Here is a 19,459-nt window from a genome sequence, read left to right as displayed (position 1 = left end):
CTGATATTAATACCTAATGTTTCCTTTGCATCGTTATTTTTTTTTCCGGTTGTTGTTACTATTTCGCTTATCATAGTTTTGTCATAACTGTTATAATTTTGCTTTATTGAGCCGAAGTTCTTCCGAAAATAGCCTTTGTATCTTTACAAGGTAACGATAAAGTCTGTGAACATATATCAATTACATAGAATAGTAATATTAATAATTTGACTATTAATAGTTAATCACATAGAATTTTTGTGCATAGTTTAATCTGACTCGTAATCATGAGATATTTTAGTAGTGCATGTCACTTCCTTGGAGCTTTTGTTTGTCTCTGCAATTTACCAAGTACCAGGCACGGCGGATGGGGCTTGAGGCTGTGAATCCCATCGAATCCAATACTTTTAATACATACAAGACTTAAATATACACATGTACAAAAGCACTAAAGGAAAATTATCAGGTATGTCCATTTATAGATAGCTCATTATAAAAATTGGTCAATTGATAAAATATTATTAATATTAGCCAAATTAGCCAATTAGTTATTTGTAGCAAAAAAATATCAAATTTTTACTTTGTTTTGAGTGGGTGTTATTAGAATAGATTTGGCACAACTTAAGGAGCTTGAATCTCAGTTTTGGGATGATTTGGTGAAGTTTTGAGGTAGTTTGAATTAAAAATTCGGTAAAAACTGAACATGAAAAAAATGATATGTGTATCACACTATGTATCATTTGTGTATCACATATGTATCGTATTTGTATCTACTATGTATTACATGTATTCCATGTATACATGTGTGTGAGATACATGCGTGATACATGTTTGATACATGTGTCGTAGAAGACTTTTTTGAACTCGATTTAATTACGAATTTTGATACAAAACCCGTCTAAATCACCTCCAATCTTCCTCAAATTTTGTATATTGACTTATCTATATATTTTCAATGAATTTCAACTATACCCATTGAAAAAGTTCCTTTTTTGTTTAGATTTTTGGAATATTATATATATTTTTTGTATTTCATCACCTTATTTGCTACCTCATTCATAAAATTTCCCTTCCGTCTTGCATCTAGTGTTGCTAATTACGCTTAAAAATATGGAAGGTAATTTTTGCATGTGATTCTTTGAGAGAAAGAACCCTATTATTTGATTTTTCAATTTTTGTTGGCTAATTTTGATAAGTCTATGATTAATGGCTAGAGGTTGGTAGTTGAGATTTATTTGGGACATTTGTGTAAGTTTCCCAAATTAAAATAAATATTAAATATATTTAAGAGTATAGTTACTTTAGAACTAAAAATCTTTTTAAGGTCGAACCCACCAAAATTTAAAGTCAATCTCCAAGCTCTTAGATCTTTTCCGTTTATTTTCCTTCAAGGCTTCATGTATAATTAAAAAATGATCATAATATTTCTTCACGCACAAAATACAACTGTACAGGAGCAGCATGCTTTTCAGCAGTAAAACCTGCTGCTCACAAAAAAAAATCACCCTCATTTATCTTTTTTTTTGGTTGGACACCCTCATTTATCTATTAAAATGTTAAGATAAGAATTCCTCAAATATTACAACAAAAATATGAACATAGTGAAATGCATATGTTGCAGCATATCGGCGTATTTTTTATACGTTGGGCAGCTTGTCTTCGCCAACCAGCCATCTCGTTAATTGGCTCGGATCAGCAGCCAATGCCTTACATGACTTAGGGAAAATACCAAGATCTGCACCAATTTGGTCATATACCTTGAGAGCAGATTCCATCTCAGCTTCAATAGCTGCATCGTCCATAGCATCAACTGAACCTTTCAGGAGTAGTTCGGTGTAATACTTTTCCTTTTCAGCGTCATGTTCAAAGGGTTCCATTGCAGGCCCCTGCTAGTTTACATAATATCTTCTGAGTAAGGCAAATTCAAAAACATTTGCTCTTCCGTAGCATATAACCAGGTACTCAACAATAACACATATTAAAAGGGCAGCCCAGTGCACTAAGGTCCCGCTATGCGCGGGGTCCGGAGAAGGGCCGGACAACAAGGGTCTATTAAACAATAACACATATCAAGGAGGAATATTGCTAATCCAAGCCCAAAGACAGTTGTTATAGAAATTGACAATTACTAAATTTTCACTCATACTTAGTTGAGTCCTGAATATTATTGAAAGTAGCCTAACATGGTACGATATGCTCTAGTTCATCTTGAGAAAAAAATTGAAACGCTCATGACTTAAACCAGCAAAAGTTAGAAAAAAGCAAAGCATGGATACAGACAGTATAAAAGGTGTAGACATATCTGTTACCTGGATAAGTTCTGCATAATGTCGGTAGATTTCACTGCTTTCATCTTGATCACCGAGTAATGTACCACCATACCAGCCATTAGCCTCATTTGCGGCTGTCATTGTAAGGTATCTAGAAGAGGATTAAAATAGTGAGTCTAAAATGAAATAAAAGAGTGGCACAAAAGGATGTATATACAGTAATTTGAAAGGAACCAAACAAGGAAATCAATACCTTTTGTGTCAAATGAAGGAAAAATGAGGAATACTACCGGCCCCTTTCTTTCCACATTGCACATTTATCTTAATTTTTTTTTCAGGGTTGGTGGAGATATACACAACAATATAATAAACCATGTCCACTGAAACTAATTGTTTTAAGCATAATCAGAATCCTTCCAAAAAAAAGGTTCAGCATTAACTAATCCTTCCACTGCAGAGAGATGAATAACTTTGATCAAGTGACCAAAATAAAGAGCAAAGAAGAAGGTGGAGGCAGACTAAAACATATGACATTCGGACTTCAATTTGTCAATAATACTTCTTACTTAGATAAGGTAAGCTTTGAAGCTGTATTCTCTCATATACTAGAGGTAGGGCGCTAGCGCTGACTGATATAATAACAAAAATCAAACAGTAATTCAGTTTTCAGTTTTTCTCCAACATACTTAAGCAAATAGATAACCCACCTAAAAAATACTGGAAAATGAGGTTTCAGGCTCTAAAAACTTTTAACGTTTAATCCATTTCCTAGTTAAGATAGAAGTAGCTTAGTAAACTTTTGTACATTTCGTATTTTTCCAATTGAACTTCAAGAAACAAATAAGCCGAAGCTCTATGCCAGCATAAGCTAGTTAAACATCTATTTTAAAAAACAAAATATATTTATCCAAGCCAGATATAAACGACATCTACAAGCTATTGCATCATCATCATTTCAAAGGTGGTCTAGTCAACTTTACAACGGTGAAATTTCACCACTTGCTACCTCTCAAGAAATTGTGCTAGGTGAATTGGAGAATTCCGAGAGTCACCGTGACTTTGGGTACTGCAGGCGCATCAAGGTTGAGGAGGTCGTGGGAGCTATGCGTAAGATGAGCAGGGGCAGAGCGACCGGGCCGGACGAAATTCCGGTTGAATTTTGGAAGTGTGCGGGTAGAGCAGGCTTGAAGTGGCTGACGGGGCTGTTTAATGTTATTTTTAGGACGACAAGGATGCCAGATGAGTGGAGGTGGAGGACGGTGGTTCCGTTGTATAAGAACAAAAGTGATATCTAGAGTTGTAACAATTATAGGGGTATCAAATTACTGAGTCATACCATGAAAGTTTGGGAGAGGGTCGTTGAAGCAAGGGTAAGGAGGACGGTGTCTATATCCGACAACCAGTTTGGGTTCATGCCGGGTCGTTCTACTACGGAAGTTATACACCTTATTAGGAGACTGGTGGAACAGTACAGGGAGAGTAAGAAAGATTTGCACATGGTGTTTATTGATCTGGAGAAAGCGTATGACAAGGTTCCGAGAGAAGTTCTCTGGAGATGCCTGGAGGCTAAAGATGTGTCGGTTGCCTACATTAGGGCAATTAAGGACATGTATGATGGGGCTAAGACTAGGTTAGGACAGTAGGAGGCGACTCTGAGCATTTCCCGGTTGTTATGGAATTGCACCAAGGTTCTGCGCTCAGCCTGTTCTTATTTGCCCCGGTGATGGACGCGTTAACACACCATATCCAAGGGGAGGTGTCATGGTGTATGTTATTCGTTGATGACATAGTTCTGATTGATGAGTCGCGAGCCGGTGCTAACGTGAGGCTGGAGGAGACAGGCTCTTGAGTCTAAGAGTTTCAAGCTGAGCAGGACGAGGACGAAGACGGAATACCTGGAGTGTAAGTTCAGCGTTGAGTCGAGGGAAGTGGACGTGGATGTGAGGCTTGAATCACAGGTCATCCCAAAGTAGAGGTTGTTTCAAGTACATTGGGTCGGGTTATCCAAGGGGGAGGGGAGATCGACGAGAATGTCACACACCGTATTGGAGTGGGGTGGATGAAGTGGAGGTTAACATCTGGAGTCTTGTGTGACAAGATAGTGCCACCGATACTCAAATGTAAGTTTTATAAAGCGGTGGTTAGACCGACCATGATGTATGGGGCTGAGTATTGGCTTGCTAAGAACTCACATATCCAGAAGATGAAAGCAGCAGAGATGAGGATGTTGAGGTAGATGTGTGGGCACACTAGGATGGATAAGATTAGGAACGATGATATTCGGGAGAAGGTGGGTGTGGCTCCCATTGATAACAAGATGCGGGAAGCGATGCTCAAATAGTTCGGGCACGTTCAGAGGAGAAGTTCAGATCCTCCGGTAAGAAGGTGTGAGCGGCTGGCTTTGGAGGCTTAAGAAGAGGTAGAGAGGGCGATCTAAGAAGTATTGGGGAAAGGTGATTAGATAGGACATGGCGAGGCTTCAGATTTCCGAGGACATAGCCCTTGATAGGAAGCTGTGGGGGTCGAGTATTAGGGTTGTAGGTTAGGAGGTAGTTGAGTTTTTCCTTAGTTCGTACCTTTGTGAGGCTAGTTTGGTAGGGTTTTTGTCTGAGACAGCTAGTGGCAATGTTGTGTTTTACTACTCTTTCGTTTTTCATAGAGCAGAGTCTATTTACTGGCTAGCGCTTTTGCTTTGCACCTATTTTCTGATTTTCATGATGTTATTTTTTCTTATGGTATCTATTGGTAGTACTGATACTTCTCTTTTCTTTTCGTTTTCTTAAGCCAAGGATCTTTCGGAAACAGCCTCTATTCCTCGAGGTAGGGGTAAGGTCTGCATACACACTACCTAAACCCTAAACCCCTCCTCAGACCCCACTAGTAGAATTTTACTGGGTCATTGTTAGGGGTGTGCATTCGATTTATCGATTCGATTTTGACCCTTATCGATAATTACTTATCGATTATCGATTTGTACATATGCTTATCGTTATCGTTTCAATAAGGTTTCAATAAGGTTTCGATTTTTTCGATTTATCGATTTGGCACTTATCGATTCGGTTATCGATTACACCAATAAGAAAATTTGCGGGCTTCCACGGAAAGAATATTGCTATAAACACGCCTAACTAATATGGACAAAAAGAAGCTAAAATAAGACGAACACCGTTTATAACATAAAAATTGTGTCGACAAGCACATGCAAGGAAACTAAAGTAAGGGATCAAATGTATGTCACCAACACTCCAACGGTATAAAAAAAAATACATCATCACGGCTAATTCTATTTTCCATTAATTTGAACTTCATTCCCTTAAGGTTTAAATATGATCATTCCTTAAATGTGGCAGATGAAATAATAGGGTTAGGGACTTAGGGTAAAGGAAAGGATATTATAGAATAAGGGTTAAAAAAATAAAAAAATAATTTTTTTTTAGTATATCTTATCGGTTTATCGATAAACCGATAACCGAAGAGGACAAAACCGAAATCGAAATCGATAACTCGATAGGAAAATTTTCGAAATCAAAATCGAAATCGATAAACCGATAACAAATAATCGATTCAATTTATCGATAAACCGATTCGAATGCACACCCCTGGTCATTGTTGTTGTTGCTACCTCTCAAGAAAGGAAAATGGTAAAACTATCATTTTCTATGGCATTGCACATACAGCTGATGATGAACCGTAGAGATGATCATATTTCACTCTGTTATGAACCGTAAATTCATAATATATATATATATATATATATATATATATATATATATATATATATATATATTTTAAAAAACATCTCAACTTCTGCACCTTCATCAAGTATTTTTCAGCCGCATACTTTGCGATGAGAAAAGAAGAATGAAAAAAAAAAAAGAATGGACAAGTGAAATTATCACACTGGTTTGATTTATGTCTGAGGTGCACATTGGTAGGCTTGTATAACAGGTAAAGAACCGCAGCTAATTGCTCAAAGACATCAGATAAGCTCGTAAATGAGCTACAAGCAAAGTTTTGAGGGTAAAATACCTTTCAAAGATATCTTCTTGATTCAGATCAGGAACACCAGAAATCCAGCTAAGATCACCAAGACCATCTACTTTATCCTCGCCAGTAGAAGCCCCATTAGAAACTGCATTTGAAGACACCTTGGATGCAGAATTACTATCATCATACTTCCTCTGTCCAAAAAGCCAATTCGGGCTCTTAAGCTGTATTTCACTGCAATTAAGAATATCAAACATTACCAGCTAAAGAAAATTTGCTGGTCACATATTGCAAAATTTACTCTCTAGAGAAAAAATAAATAAACTGAAGAAAAAAAACGAAAATAAACTAGTTTATCAGAATACACAAAAACAATCTTTAAAATCTCAAAGAAAGTGTGAAAGAACCGGTTCGAGGCTCAAGCTTTCATTTTGAGTTATTCGGATGAAGATGTTGGAGCTGTTTGGGAGCATGTAAACTTGGTTTGGTCTTGGAATAGTGTCTTTCTGTTTTATTTAGTTATAAGTGCCAACACCCGCACTATGCCATGCCTTACACCCAATCATTTTCTCTTGGTACAAGTATGAAATAAATTTTTTAGCAGAACTTTGATTAGCTGTTCAACCAGAATAGACATGTATTCTCACTTATATGTCAAGTCATAAACAGTAAAGAAAACTAACAATATATCATGTAAAGTAACTTGGTCAATAAAATTTAAAACGGGGTAATTTTGAAACTATTCTTCTCAAATCTCCTTTCCAACAGCTAGCGTTTTTATGATGTTAGAAGGAAAAGGATATCATTTATTTGTACATATATGGGGGGAAAACAGCATAATTTCATTTTATCATTCAGTAAGCTCTTTGACTATTTTTTCCTCACTTTTCCGTCAATATTTAAGAAAAATTACCATTTTACTTTATATTTTGTATGAGAACTGTAACAGTTTGTATTTACCACTAAGATGTTAATGTCACTTTGAGATCTATGAAAAAATTAAAAGTACTTTTTCTTTTAAAAATCGTTGATAACTAATAAATTAAATTGATTATAAAATCTATCTCTCTTTATACCATTATTCAGAACTAACCATTCGAGTAAAAGAACAAAAAAGAAGAGCCAGCAAAGAATAAAAAGAAAATATTTCTATATGCAGGCACTTCTCACCTTTTCTTTTTTGATCTGTCATGTAATCTCCCCCAGGGCTCAAACAACATACATAAGTATCTTCTATATCCGTTTGAAGAAGCATTAGTTGTCCACAGTTTCTAATAGGGATCAGTTTTATTAACTTCAATAGTTTAAGAGTGTATTTAACAGCCACTACTCCCCAAAACAACAAGTAGCCATTGTTGTAGCTAAGTATCTCTTAGACTATTGAGCCTAACATTACAAACTTTGGAAACTCTAGCTTTAAATCCCTGTAAAAGTATATTGAATATTTTAACGGTTTAAGAGGATATTTAACAACCATCCCCAAAAACAACAAGTAGCCGTTGTTGTAGCTAAAAGTCTCTTAGACTATTGAAACTAATATTACAAACTTTGGAAACTAATGATTATCTAAACTAATGCTTGAAATCCCCATAAAAGTATATTGAACATTAAGCAGAAATATAAGTATTACAATAATATTTTAATGGAAGTATTAAATTGTATGGACTAACCAACCAATAGGAAGGTGTCAGTTCAAGGAGTTAAGTGAGACAAAAAAAGAATTGTTGTGTGTTGATTGATAACCATGTAAAGAAAAAGGTATTCCTCATTTCTTAGTTCTTAGCATATCAGCCCATCCCTTCAACTCAAACTAGAGAAATTCAGGACATGTAAATTAAGAACTGGGCAGGACGGCATCTCATCATTTAAGACTAAAAAAATTCAACATAATGAATAAAAAGGATGGAACAAAGTTAAGTGCCGCTGCCACTTAGCATTTCTGGACATATTATTGATAGATGTCATGTTAGTCTTATAACTTAAGATTTTAAGGGTAAACTTTTTCATGTCATGTACAAAGATGGAAGCTGTCACTTTTGACTCTCCAAGCATGTAAATGAACACTACAGGAGAAATAAAAATAATTAAAATTGCACATCAAACAAAAAATATATGCTTAACTAAAGTCAACACTTACGCTGCATCAGGTGCCACTCCAGAATTCCCTGATTTTTGATCAGTTTCACTACAGAGCCGTACATTCTTAATATTACAGCATGTTCTTTCAAGCAACTTGTCAAAGGATGTCAACTTCATGCGCAAGAAATCTTCCCTGCATGCTGGAACAGGGGCTAGTGCGGTTCCTTGTCCAACAGCACTGGTATCAAATGACAAGCTGTGCCATAAATTAAGATGGCAACTATTAGTAAGCAGACAAAGTCATATGTTAGCAGAGAATTTTCTTCTTGAATCTTTCCTTACAAATATACAGTTTCCAAAAACGGGGCCTTAAATCAACCTCTGCACTTCAGAAACATTCTGTTTATTAGCTTGACAGGAAAAAGAGTCCATATGTGCAGCCAAAAGTCCTAACATTACTAATTTGAGTGCAGCATCTCAGTTGTCACAACACATCAAGCTCGCATAAGAAAAGAAATACATATTTTCTGTTCTACTACTCCCTCCATCCCAGTTTAAGTATCCTAGTTTGATTGGCACAAGGTTGAGAATTCAATTTTTATTTTATTTAAATACCAGTTGTCCCTGGAGAAAATTACCTCTTGATAAAGTTGATTTCAATAAAAAAGTGGGGAAATGGTAACTTTAATGGTAGGATATTGGAAAAACATTTAATAGTCTAGTGAAAATTTTCTCCTTTATTAAGTAAGCAAAATTTTCTGACAGCCAAAATAAAAAAGAAAGAAAGGCAAGTGGAAAAGAGGAACCCCTACTCTGGAATGAGATCATCTCCTATGCCAGATACATGGAGATAATAGTCTGAATCCAGCTCCCAAAGTGCAGGTTTTCCTTCCTTAGGTTGGAAATATCCCAAGAATCTGGAAAAGAAGAAAGCCAAGAACAAGTAATAAAATTGTTGAGCAGCAAACTTTTCAAAAACATTTGCAATAAAAGCCCACATATCGAGAATTCCACAACTTCAGATGGAAAATGCTTAACCACCTAAAAGCATGCATCAACAAGGAAAATCAAATGGCAGCTAAAAGTTTAGGGAATGAACATACAAGTTAATTGCATCTTGCTTTTCACCGTCCGTATATGCATTGCTGTAATATCGTTTGATAGACTTGAGGAATTCCCTTGATTGAGTTGTAGCTTTCCACTTGCCCTGCCTTTCTGGAAACACCTAGTTTAACCAAAACATCTATTCAACAATATGAACAATTTCTAGGAATCATCATTTAATCAAAAACATTTAAAGAAATTATTTATTAACTCGGCAGTTAGAATCAGTGAACATACGGTGTTGTGAGCAGCAGATCCACCGTACTGTTGAGCAAGAGCATCACCCATACCCTGGTACATATCCATGAGAGCAGCAGCAATGCTACTGTCAGCATCCAGTTTGGGCCTATCAGACAAGCCCATAGCATGGAGTTGGCGACCTAAAGCTTCAAGACCATAAGCATATTGGGCGACATTTGTTCGGTCCAAGCAATCAATACAGTTTGTGCGCAGCACTCCACTTTGAAACCTTGGTGCATTGTCATCATTATCTTTCCCAATTTGTTGGCTATTATCAGCCTCTCTTTCTTGTTTGATCAACGAATTCAGAATTTCATTATTGCTTCCAATCCTTGAGAGCTCTCCTGAATTTGCTCTCAAATCTCTCAGAGTAGAATCCCTGCACGAAACACCATGAATCAGTTACATCTAGTCATAAATCATTTGTGCATCAATGAAGTTAAGTTTCCATAATCTAGACAACATTCACAAGGATAAACTCTGCTTAGCAACTCATTCACTTTAAAGAAATAGTACCTGGTTGCTTAACAACTACACCTAAGTCTTCAACAAAGGGACATGGAATTCACAGAGTTGGAATTTTTCTTTCAGAAGGCATCTAAATGATAACGAAATTGGCAGGGTGGCTAAAATGCTGAAGCTTCTGGAGGCTCTTCATGGTACCAGAAATGCCGAGGATCCAGTTATATGGAATGGAGGAAACACCAAAAGGTTTTCAGTCAGCTCTGCATACTCTCTGCTTTCAGAAGGTGCTCAATTATCAGTTTGGCCATGGAAATGCATAGGGAAGATTAGAGCCCCTTCTAAGGTCACATGTGTTTCTTGGCTAGTTGGCAGGAAAGCTTGTGTGACTCATGAAGTTTTTGCAAAGAAGGGGAATTCCTCTAAGTTCCAGATGTTCTCAGGAGGAGGAAGAAACTAATAGCCATCTTTTTCTACATTGCAAGGTAACTTGTGGCAGTTATTCCTTTCCCTGGCAGGAATACAATGGGTAATGCCAAAGGATACCAAGGACCTTTTGTGGTGCTGGAATGATATCCAAACAACAAATAGACAGAAGCTGTGGTGGAGAATGATCCCAGCATGTATGTGGTGGACGGTGTGGAGAGAAAGGAATAATAGATGTTTTGAGAATAAAAATAGTTCCATACAAAGAATTAAGCTGAATAGTTTTTTGTCTTTTGAATTATGGTGTAAAGAGTTCTATATAGAGGATGTAAAATCACTTGTAGATTTCTTAGATTCCTTGTAATATACAAGGCCCCTAGTAATCTGTACATTTTTCTTTTGGATACCAGTACAAACTTGGTGCTGATGGATATAACGTTACCTTACTCCAAAAAAAAGATAGTACCTGATAGGATATCTGAATGTCACATGGAATGTTAGAAACATATTGGCCACAAGACCCATAACAGAATAGCAAAACCATCTTAAGACCAAGGCCAGATATGGATTTCATAGCAAATAATGTGGTTGATTATACAGAGCCTGAGACCAGAATAACGATAATTAACTTATGTCTGTTAGGATGGAAACTACTTCAAGCTCGAGCAACTTTACTTGAAAATGATTTTACAAAGGTCCATGCTTTCAAAATCCAAGTGCCAGAATAAAGTTAGAATTGTCTATCAAAAAGTATTTTATAACTTAGATACTTGTAAGAAACTTCAATGACCAAAAATTTAGTAAAGGAACAACACAAAGACTATTGCTATAATTGATATCTTGATATAGCTCAATAAAAGCTGCAGTATTATTATCTTTAACTTTTATTGTTCTTTATCTTCTAGTTAGAAATGAAGTAGAGGTAATGTTCTCTCTTATTTGAAGATAAGGTTCTATCTATTAATAAGTTTCTAATCTAGTCATATCTTTACACTTAAAATTCCACGAAGTAGCTTTAAAATTTCTAACTTGTTCAAATTCACAATCCTACTAGTAGGACATTGAAGTACTTTGTTTGGAAGATGTGAAGCCTTGAATACCACTAGACTTGATGAATAGCTCTTTATGAATTGATATGTTTCTCACTTATCCTCTTTTCTTATTCTTCTCCCCTTTTTTCCTTGTCCCCCCCCCCCCCAAAACCCTGGTAACCAAAAATTCTCGAGGGCCAGTGGCACACAGTTCGAAAGACGGTGGATAATGGACCCGCCCCACTACCTTTCTCCACTTAAATACTAGACTCTTGTCTACAGCAAAGTTCAAACCCGTGACATGTGCCTAGCCCAAACATCATGTGTTGCGCTTTTACCACTAGACCAAAGCCCTGGCGGCGAACTCCTCTCAATACAAAAAAGCTGGAAATGCACGATTTCCACATTCAATCTCAGTGTCATAGTCCAGGTTCCACTTCATTAAAACTGCTACACTTTTAACACCAACTACTAATATCATACTTAATCCACCCTTGAGAAATAACCAAATCTTCAACATTCAACTGATGCCTCATGATCATACAAGTGGAAGCCACAATGAGCAAGCTTGATACCTTAATCTTTTGAAAGTTGGAGACCATAATAATAATAATAATATTACAAGACACAACTGCAAGTAGAAATTCAGCCTACTCTAAGCTGGTTTTTTGTAGCAAAATCTTATCCAGTGAAGATCTTTTCATTTCTTGATGCTATATCTTTTGGAGCTGGACACTCGTCGGATTCGAGCTTTTTAAACAGGGAAGAATAATGTAGTCAGTAAAGTATTGTGGTATTCTTTCACCGATGGATTTTATCCCACTTCATTGATAACCCCCACCCCCACCCCCCCACCCCAAAAAAAAACAGAAACAAAAACTCTAGGTGATATCCCAAACCATGGCCTCTGTTGGTAGAAGGCAGCACAATAATTGAGGTGTTCGCAACTGGCTTGAACACCACTAATACCAAAATTTCTGGTATTTTTATCTCAAATATTTATTTCTCTTTCTCTTTAGTTAGAAATAAAGTAGAGATAATCTTCTCTCCGATTTTGAAGACAAGGTTTTATCTATTAGTCAATTTTATCAAAAGCAAAAAAAAAAATGACGTCCACAATGCAGAACGTAAATAAAGGTGCACTTTATTTAGAAAGGGATAAACGAAGAAAGAATAAAAGTATATACATATATATGGGGGGGGGGGGTAATTCAAAGATAATAACGATATAAAAACCATAATTCGAAAAAAGAATTGAAAAAACTACAGGGTATGTGAATATTATTGTTAAGAGTAGTTCTCTTTACGAGGAAGCTCATATGCGATGCAGCACATGCTTTAGCACCTTAGTGCCTGCACTGAAGCATAGCTAATCGAGGAGAAACACCTAACACCCAACCCCTAGTGCACCTTGCTTCAAGGTTTAAGTGTCCTTAAGTGCACCTTTGACAGCACTGCAATTAGTTAGAAATAATATTATCTGCTATTAGTTGGAAATAATATTATCTTTCTTATATCACGTATAATTTTGTTGATAATGGAAAAGCTCCCACATAGAAGAGGCATACCAAAAAGTAAAGAATCTTCATAAAGATATAATCCCATGAAAGGTAAGATTAGATAATCTGCAGAAAGATTACAAATCTTATCTTTTTAGTTAAAAATAGAGTATGAGAGTGGTGATATACGAGGATCTAACCTCGATCCTCGAGAGCTTAGTTGCAAGACCTCAGACATAGGGATTCTCGGACCGGAACGTTCTAGTAGTTTTAAGAGTTCTAACTTATTCAGAACTCACTATCCTATAGATAATACCCTCGTGTACTTTATTTGGACGACCTAAACATAAGTTGACTTGATCAATAACCGTTTCTGAAATTGATTTCTCTTAATTTTATCTACTTTCTCCTGTTTTGTCTTTTCTACTCCCCTTTCTCCCTTCTCCTTTTATGGTGCTACATCTATCTTTATTCAGATCCAAGCCTTCATTCTGCAAATAACCAGTTATCACTAGACAAGTTTTGAATGGAAGAAAGAAAGAACAGAAAACAGTTCCTTTGATACAGACTGATTTACAAATAGAGAGGTAATCCAATTTAAATATCACATTCCTTTCCCAGCAATTTGTACTCTTCTCTTTTCTATTTGCGGCACTCTGAGAAGCAACAGTAGTAAAACAGACTATTGAATTTTTTAAGAAAAAAAAGAAAAAGAGAGAGAGAGAGAGAGAGAGAGAAGAGAAGGAAAACAGCATACAAGCTTTACAACATCCTTATCGCCAACTTCATGAAAGGTCAGAAAAAACTTATAGAGACAAGAGAAAAAGAGACGGAAGAAGAAAATGACTAGCGTGGAATAGAGAAAGAAGTGAGTTATATGATGTCTAACTAACTAGCCTCACCTTAGCATTTGCAAGTTCAGTAAACAACAAACTAGACTCAAAGTACGTAACTCATTGCATGCCTTGCAAATATGATACTCGATAGTTCAAGCACAAATGTCAATAGATGCTTGAAAATACCTCGCAGTGCTTGTACGACTGAGCTGTGTAGCCCGCCTTTTAACAACCATTGGCTTTCCACTGTAGTAAAACCCAGTTAAATCAAGTGCTTCACTCGCCACACCCCCCAAAACTGCTAATACATTTGCAGACTTGCTTAACACCGGAAACAAGGATGAAATTAGCAAAAAAGGATTTAAAAGATTAACTTATTAGGATAATAAGGAGAAAAGGGATACCTCTTCGCAAACTTGTGAAAATCCCAATGTATGAATTTCAGGTGATTTTCTTCAGAAAGTATCTGATTTAGGTACCCAACTGCATTAGCAAATTCACGCCTCAGCATCATTTCTCGTGGCCTTTTCTCAACGGTCTGCAGTCATTACATTCATAAATGACAGAATTGAAGAAAACTCTAAAAGGCAAATATTCGATGCTGGAATTCAAAGACTAGAACTGTTTGAAGCAAATAGTGCCCAGGAGGTGGACAAACCATTAGTCCGATCAACTTAAGAAGCAAACACAATGTAAATTTTCTGGAGGCCACCAAATTCAGTTTTGCACAAACCTTTATCAGATTAAGTATGATTATTGGGTTTCCATATCTCCTTGCAAGATCTTCAAAATGCAGTCTTGTTGCTTCATAAGTAGGATCATATCTTTGCACTTGATCAGAAAGGAGACAAGCAAGCTCATTCAAGTCAGATTGGAAGTACACATGACTCCACCTTTAAAATCTCTAGTAACAATCAGGTAGAAGAATTTAGTTGCTCTTACAGATTATATCTGGTTTTGGGCTGAATCTTGAAGCTTCTTGTGACCAGAAAAGAGGAATTGAGCCCCTCATTTGAACAACAGAGCTCATTTTCCCTTTGCTTGAGCCAGCTTCTTCGCCAAGCACAATTTGTTCAGTTTCAACATCATTTGCCACTCTTCCATGATCATTAACTCCCCTTTTCAAGTAACTGCAGCATGAACATTTACTGGTAAGACTTCGCGATAGATACTGAAGTTACTCATGGAAAGATCACAGAAGTGTCAATTCGCACATTAACAGGAATATTCAGTTATTCAGCTTTCCTACTTGAGAACAACAGAGACGTGATGGTTTTCTAGAAGGCAAAGCTTTTCAACAAAATATAATCAAAATGGGCTAAATTTTCATACTACCATAACACTCTTAAGCTAGACTGATCTAGATAGAATTGTAAGTTACTCGATGTCGATGCCTTTCAGAATGCTTTTGAAATGTGATAAGACATGTTTCATTTTAACAACCAGCTAACCATAAACCTCTAAGCATATGTAGCCAATCTCTCATCACCCAATAAAATCATGAATGAATGGCCCCAACCAAGAAGTCAAAAAAAGCTTCTTGTTTTATTTCTATCTTTAAGTTCCAAGGCAAGTGAAAAATTAGATCATCTCCGATTTACCAAAACATGAAGCATCTAGAAATAAGAACAAAGATACAACAGTGTTAACTAGGATTAACAGTAAAACAGAATGCACAATATCAGTACTTCTCAACTGCAATTCCATCTGCACATTCTTTATCCGAAAAGGAGTGGTCTTAGAGATGAAAATTTCAATTTGGAACTAAGACAAATCCTTGAAATATCTATTATCTCTTTTCTTCAAGGTTTCCCTGGGGTCCGCATAATGTAGTTCTATAGTATGACCCATCAGTTGTGTCGGTAAATCCCAACTCTAATTCAAGAGTTAATGCAGCATGTATGTGTTGAAGTATGTGACCATCTCATCTAAAAGCTTAAAATAAGAGCAGGCAGAGGTCCTGGGCGAGTCTCACCGACATCCAATATCAAGCAAAAGAAAAACTTCTGGAAATTACGAGAGAAATAATTAAAGAAAAAAAGAGGGTAGTGCATACCGTGTTCCAGCAAAATGCCGAGAACGCCTAGAAACAAGAGAAACACTGAAGTCTTTTCCAAATATTGATAGCCTAGTCTGCAAGCATTAAGCAAAGATTAGATATTAGGTGTCCAATCAATTTATCATCAACTGTCTGAAATACTCAGGGGATTGTTTAAGGGATATATCACAACAAATATGAAAATAGAAATTAAAGGAGAAGATAGCAAGCTAAGTATGCCGAAAACAGGTAGATAGTCTCATTTTCAAAATAACAGCTCAAGCCAACTGGTCAAAACCTCATATTTGGAGGACCACATTGATTTGGACCAAAATTCCTGAAGTATTTCTTTTGAAGAATATTTATAAGGGAAATGGATCTGTCTCATGGTTATGTCCTTTTCATAGAGACCACTTAAAAATGGACTAAACACAAAAAATATACATACCGAACTCATTTATTTTTACATGAAGAATCAGACTGTTGGCATGAAGCTCAGACAGGAAATGAAGTTCACAGTGATTTGCGATTCAAATATATTCACTGGTTAATTTTATATGATAGGAGTTGGAGGGGAAACTACACAAGCTAACCCATGTCATTGTAATTAGCCATCTCCGAATCAGATGCAATGAAAAATATTTAGTAAATTTAACTTTCTATACTACAATCTTGGATTTTCATTCCCATATCAATATAATGAAGGGTAGAGAGGCGGGCCCATTATCCACCAAGTTTCGAACCATGCACTACTGGCCCTCGAGGATTTCTTGGTTATCAACAAAAATATACGGAAAAGTAAGCAAACACCTGCTTAAAGTGCCCATGAACTAAAGCAATTGTCCACATTGTGTTCTTGCATCTTGATCGAATTGTATGTGTTAGATAACTATTCCAGACAAAAATATTGTCATACGGCATCCCATCCTCACCCGTAGACAAGATATTCTTCTGCAAGCTTCGCATTATTGGATAGGTATAACTGTAGAAAAAATCTTTTGCCAAGTCAACACTGGACAAAAGCTTCTTGTACCTGCATTTATTGAAAATTTAGTCAGCCAAGAAACTAAGGGCCAAATATTTGTTCACTAAATCAAACAGAGGGCATAAAATTTGGGAAATTTAACAAAAACAAAATTCAAGTTGAGTGAAAAGGAATTGACTAAAAAGCAATGATGATTTCTTCATAATTTCCGGATCAGATGCAAAAACAGTCATTTTTAAAGGACTAAACTAAGAACATATGCCGAATAGAAATAATGAACAATTCAAAAAAGAAGCAGGAGAAAAATGACCGATGAATTACTTTCTCTGTACAAATTAATATGATACTCTTTATATCTTAGACGTTCCAAAATATTTCACACCATATTCTATACTTTTCTTTTTTGAGAAAGAAGAAAAAATGTTTTCAACTTTCAAATATTCAAATTCATTTAACTAATCAAATTCTTTTCGAACTAACTTTCCAATTCACAATTTTAATATTCTCAACTATCACTAATATAATACATAAGTCAAACTAACATCTTAAACTCGGTCTCAATCAAACACCTTCATGTGAAATAGAACATGGGGACACTACTTTGCAATCATTGTTTCTAAAGAAAATTATCTCAAAAAGGAACATAGCAGTGGCAATTTTCTTCATTTCTTGACCTAGAAGCTATGTTTCTCAAACTCTTAAAAAGGCCGCCGAGTGCGTGTTGGATCCACCTAGCAGACTCGCTTCTTATATTAGTACAGTTGGTTATGCTTCAATAAGTGACGGATAGTTTTAAAAGCTGACAAGGGCAAAAGATCAACAAGGCAAGGTAAAGTTTTTGGAGAACTAGTCCTGCATGCATAATATGGAACGTGTGGAAGTAACAAAATCGTAGATTTTTTTGGGCAAATTTGAGGTTGTGCAACTGCAGATGCTTGAGGGTAAATTTAAGGCTGTACAAATTATATGTGTTTATACTTTTTGACGTTTTTGTGTAGGATGGACTCCTTTAAGAGCATGGTCCTTTTTGTACATTTGCCCCTTCTTGCCACAGTATATATAGTTAATAAAATTACCTCACTGATCTTAAAGTGAAACCCAACTAGATATATTGCGGCTGGATTCGAAATGTCCGCTTAATCAAAACATCCAAGAAAGGAAGACAGCACTTTAATCCAACCCCTTAGCATACTTTAAAAAACTTTCAACACTAACAATTAAACAATAAAAGAGAAAGGAAATCATATCACTAGCTCAAAAGACATATAAACAGTATGCAACAAACAAAAGCTTCTCATTCCAAAAGATTCAACCAAATAAACCAAACCACTTACCTTAACTCAGTTTTCGAATGAGCAACATCAGTTTGGACAGAGACATGAGGTATCGTTATAATTTGGGTCTCGTCTATACTGTATATCGCATGACCACATACACATCCAATTTGGCGCCTTCTCGTCACCAATACAAGATAATATGACTCCAAAAATTTAATGCAACCTAACAATCAAATCCATCAAATAATGAACAAAAAAACAACTTAGCCCAAAAATTCCTTTAAAGCGTGAAATTTTAACACTTTAAACAAAGATTAACTAACCAGCAATGCCATAAACTTTAGCAACAAAATTCAAACCCCCAGTAGCTCTATTCCCTTCAGCAATGCGTTGAAGTAAGTTTTTAACTTCCTGCGGCGGATACACAACTGGGTCTTCACTTATATTAAGATCTGAAGGCTCCATTCTATCAATTTTTAGCACTCTGAAGAATTGCTTATTCTTATCACTCCCTATTAAGTAAAACCTCTGCAAATCATCAAAATTGGAATCAATCATTACCGATTGGGTTTTCTCAACAAAATAAAAATTCAAGAGAAAGGAAGTGAAAATTGTAACGTACAGCACGTGTTTCGTAGAGGCGAAACTTTTCGAGGGAATAGGATGGAGGGCTGGAATCAGAGGGAACCTTTGAAGAATTTGACTTCAAATTCTCGGGTTTCGCCATCGAAAAATTGAATAATCAATGAAAAAAGGGGACGGTCTTCACCAATTTAGAGAGTTTTGAGCTTCGTTTGGATCATAAGGGCGAATATAGGCGACGGTCTCTTTTCATTGCAACTCTACTCAACTCATGCTTTCTTTTGTCGCCTGATCGGAAAGTTTCCCGTTTTCTTTTTCTTATATGTTTCTTTTTTTTTCTTCTTTCTGTATTTTCTTTTGTTTTATCTTTATTTATATTTATATCTTTTGATTTTTCTTATAGATACCCAATTTTCCCTTATATATATATATATATATATATATATATATATATATATATATCTTTTGATTTTTCTTGTATATATATATACCTATACTTAAAGGCAAAATACATTAAAAGCCCCTTAAAATTATCTATACTTTTTGGATGGTCGCGTACGATTGTATTGGGTGCATAAAGTCACTTTGTCACGGTACTTACTTATAAGCTAACATGCTACACTTTCGCCAAGTATTCTATTAAGAGACTCTTGAGAGCCAGAAG

General features: G+C 35.9%; 1 protein-coding gene across 1 annotated transcript; it reads right to left on the bottom strand.

The window, feature by feature from the left end:
• Positions 1 to 1,379: 1,379 nt before the first annotated feature.
• Positions 1,380 to 19,108, bottom strand: LOC104211048 (phosphatidylinositol-3-phosphatase SAC1). Its single transcript, XM_070170643.1, has 16 exons — positions 18,836 to 19,108; positions 18,537 to 18,741; positions 18,271 to 18,436; positions 16,762 to 16,984; positions 15,970 to 16,046; positions 14,856 to 15,043; positions 14,647 to 14,744; positions 14,318 to 14,451; positions 14,100 to 14,234; positions 9,657 to 10,038; positions 9,419 to 9,540; positions 9,128 to 9,232; positions 8,374 to 8,571; positions 6,279 to 6,470; positions 2,289 to 2,400; positions 1,380 to 1,865 (listed from the first exon to the last, which is right to left on the bottom strand). Exons 1-16 carry the CDS (start codon positions 18,938 to 18,940, stop codon positions 1,617 to 1,619), a joined length of 2,691 nt encoding a protein of 896 aa, XP_070026744.1. The 5' UTR covers positions 18,941 to 19,108; the 3' UTR covers positions 1,380 to 1,616.
• Between the last annotated feature and the right edge of the window lie 351 nt (positions 19,109 to 19,459).

Source organism: Nicotiana sylvestris, chromosome 3 (assembly GCF_000393655.2).
Source record: "Nicotiana sylvestris chromosome 3, ASM39365v2, whole genome shotgun sequence".
Lineage (NCBI taxonomy): Eukaryota > Viridiplantae > Streptophyta > Magnoliopsida > Solanales > Solanaceae > Nicotiana > Nicotiana sylvestris.
This window is presented reverse-complemented; position numbering and strand designations above follow the sequence as displayed.

What these genes read in the sequence shown, in the direction of transcription:
- LOC104211048 (XM_070170643.1), bottom strand. Translation starts at nt 18,940, where the DNA reads ATGGCGAAACCCGAGAATTTGAAGTCAAATTCTTCAAAGGTTCCCTCT. An exon ending in TAAAGTTTATGGCATTGCTG is followed by an intron (nt 18,437 to 18,536) that starts GTTAGTTAATCT and finishes TTTGATTGTTAG; the next exon opens with GTTGCATTAAATTTTTGGAG. An exon ending in ATTATGCAGAACTTATCCAG is followed by an intron (nt 1,866 to 2,288) that starts GTAACAGATATG and finishes GTAAACTAGCAG; the next exon opens with GGGCCTGCAATGGAACCCTT.